The 2,960-nt window shown below is 36.6% G+C and overlaps 1 protein-coding gene across 1 annotated transcript in view; it reads left to right on the plus strand.

Annotated features, from left to right (window-relative positions):
• The window catches only part of PPP1R9A (protein phosphatase 1 regulatory subunit 9A), a 350,009-nt gene that overhangs the window by 239,785 nt on the left and 107,264 nt on the right, over nt 1-2,960 (plus strand). Inside the window, exon 6 of the mRNA XM_019508446.1 lies at nt 2,138-2,273. Within this exon, the coding sequence (XP_019363991.1) occupies nt 2,138-2,273 (136 nt within the window). The remainder of the gene's footprint in view (nt 1-2,137; nt 2,274-2,960) is intronic.

Consider the following 2,960-nt stretch of genomic DNA (forward strand, 5'->3'; position numbering starts at 1 on the left):
TAGGCCTACAAACGGTGTATATAATGACTGTGAAGCTGGAATTTATGTCCCAAGGAAGATAGCTTCAATGCCCTCTGTCCTATCAGAGGTGTATGATACATATAGATAGTATTGTGGGGTTCCACAATTTATCATAAGGATATAGCCACCATATATCTACATATCACAGATCTGATGGTGATAGCCATATAATGTATTTTCACAAACAGTTTGCTTAATTGATTTAAGTGAAAAGTGTGTTGGGGGGAAGGGGTTACCGTTTTTTCTTTTCACTTATTGCTCTATAGAAAATGTTAATGTATGGTAAACATGAGTGGACTCCACTTTGACTCTATTCATTTTATATCATAGTATCCCATAAAACTATATGTAAGAAGAGTCAGGAACAGGTTGTACAAACTTCTGTTTCAGTATGTGGAAGAGGTAGAGTAGAGAAGCCTCAAAGAACTTGTCCTTAATACCCTTTTCTCCCCTTCATTGCACACAAACCTTAATAGTTGCTGATTTGCAATGCTGGATTTCATGACTGTAGGGTCTGAGATCTCAGTGTCAGTTTGAGATCTGTTCTCATGAAGGTTAAACTACTGATTTGTGTTCTGTTTCAGTATTTTCTGTTGTTATTTGCAAACCAAATATGTTTCTGGGAAGCAAAGAATCTTCTTCCCATGAACTCCTAGCCTCATTATTTCAAATATAATCACTTTTCTTTACCCTTTGGAAGACATTGCTGGCTGTTTTACTTCTATAACATGCAGGTAATCTCCAAGTTATATCCTTTCTGCTAACCTGTGATTTTATAAATCATCTGACAAATCACTGGTCCTAGGGAATAGGCTTGGGTGTATACATAGAAATCTATCATGCATTGTTGCAAAATCCCAAATGACTTTCAAGAATTCAATGTCAGCAATGACACTGGATTTTTTTTTCTTATGTGCACGCTATAAATCTCTTGAATCTCACTGCAATTTTTTTTAAAGATAACTAAAAATGTTTGTCCTAAATGGTTAAGAAACAATTTATTTACCATATAAAATCGCTCAATGTGGCCTGGTTTTGCTTTGCACATTGTTTTGCATTTGAAAGCACCTGATCTTGTTACTAAAACCAAGGTTGGAGGAGTATTTTAATTTTATCTCTAGCTTTTCTGACTAGTTTATACTATATTATAGTTATTATTTGTTTTCAGTATGGTAGTATACAGAACATCTAATTACAGTATATATCAAGCTACTAGAAGAAATTTGTGTTACAATGAAAGCCAGTCCTAAACTATAATTGCTAAAAATTAGACCAGAAAGCATTGAGAGTTTCAGACAAAGAAGATCTAAAGACCAGAAGAAGAATGTCTTGCAGTCAAAGCTTATCTAACTCTATCCCAGCTATGCAGTTTGTTCAATAAAAGATATCACCGTAATAAATCCTTGCCTCAGGCAAACACGGAGAACAAAGAATAAACTTGTACTTTGAAGTAATAGGTACAATTGGGGAAAATAATTTAGGGAGAGATTGTTTAGAAAATGTATAATTAGGACAATGGCATTAGAATCCATGAGAAGAGATGAAAATCAAAGCCAAACTGACTGAGTTAAAAGCACAGGTTTTCTCTTCTGTACTGCAGATGGGGACAAAGAGAGCATAAACATCTGGAAATGTTCCACGAGAAGAGGAAGGGAAGAGACACTTCCATGCTTCTTTCCGTATCAGCTTGAAAAGTTCTCTTTCAATTACTCCTGTGTAGCTAGCTGCTGGAGACTTATGCAGGAAACTTTAATGCTATTATGGAATTAGAAGTGATGGTATAAGTAATAACCATGCTCTGCTCTGGGTCCAAACCTGGAGAGTTCAAACTCAGAAGGTTCTATGGTGGTGGAAATGTGGGGACGCAAAAGTGGAGGCAGAGCTTCGATGACAGTGATAGCATTTTCTTACACAGTCACTTCCTGGCTTAATCATTTCATGTTTCATCTACGTTGCTTCTCTGCTGGCAGGAACAACCGTAGCGATATCAAAGCAAGAGCTCATGCACTGGTTTTACAAATTTAATATGCACATGTCTGTGACCAAAATCAAAGAGAGCTTGAATTTAGCTTGTTAAAAGATTCAAGATGGTCATAATTAATAATATTTTACACAGGTTTGTAATTGGACGAGAAAAACCAGGACAAGTAAGTGAGGTTGCTCAGCTGATTAGCCAGACCCTAGAGCAAGAGCGTCGCCAGAGAGAACTCCTGGAGCAACATTATGCACAATATGATGCGGATGATGATGAGGTAACATGCTTGTTAACAATCCTCTTATTCATTATCTTATTGTATTCCTTTTCAACAGTGTTTGAGATGGAATGAATGTAACTGGTGTCATATGAAAGCCAAATCCATTCTACCATGTGAATGAAAACACTTATCTGTTTTACTTGCACATATGCTCTTTCTGTGCATAAAGGTGTAACCATGTCAGTCTTGAAGTGCAAAAAGTCTTTGAATCAGTACAGATTTCCATGGCTACTTAACATGAGGGCTGTGTTGTGTTAGTACAGTAACTGATCTATCACTCTCACTAATGCTTGATAGTTTTTCTTAACTGTTGCATAGGAGGGGAAAGGCTATCTAAATTCTCTCTCCCATTAACTCAGCCTAGAAGTGCTTGCTTAGATTTATTATACTATACCATGATATGCTTTCTGCCCATCTTCCACAACAGATTCCAATTATTACTTGACACACTGTGACCATGAGTCCTCCCTTAGGAACAGCCATTTTTTGCTGCATGAGTTTAAAATAAGAGAACAAATGTCAAGTTGACTGACACTTCTATAAGCACCATTATTTTTGTGGGGAGGTCTCCTGTGCTTGTATTAATGAAAGGAAGTTGGTTTCCTAATGCATTGCAGAATTATTTTTCTCTTTCACTATTTTTTTATAGTTTCATAGTTTCTAGGGTCGGAAGCGACCTGAGTA

Source organism: Gavialis gangeticus, unplaced genomic scaffold, assembly GCF_001723915.1.
Source record: "Gavialis gangeticus isolate Ggan-Ray unplaced genomic scaffold, GavGan_comp1, whole genome shotgun sequence".
NCBI classification, from domain to species: domain Eukaryota; kingdom Metazoa; phylum Chordata; order Crocodylia; family Gavialidae; genus Gavialis; species Gavialis gangeticus.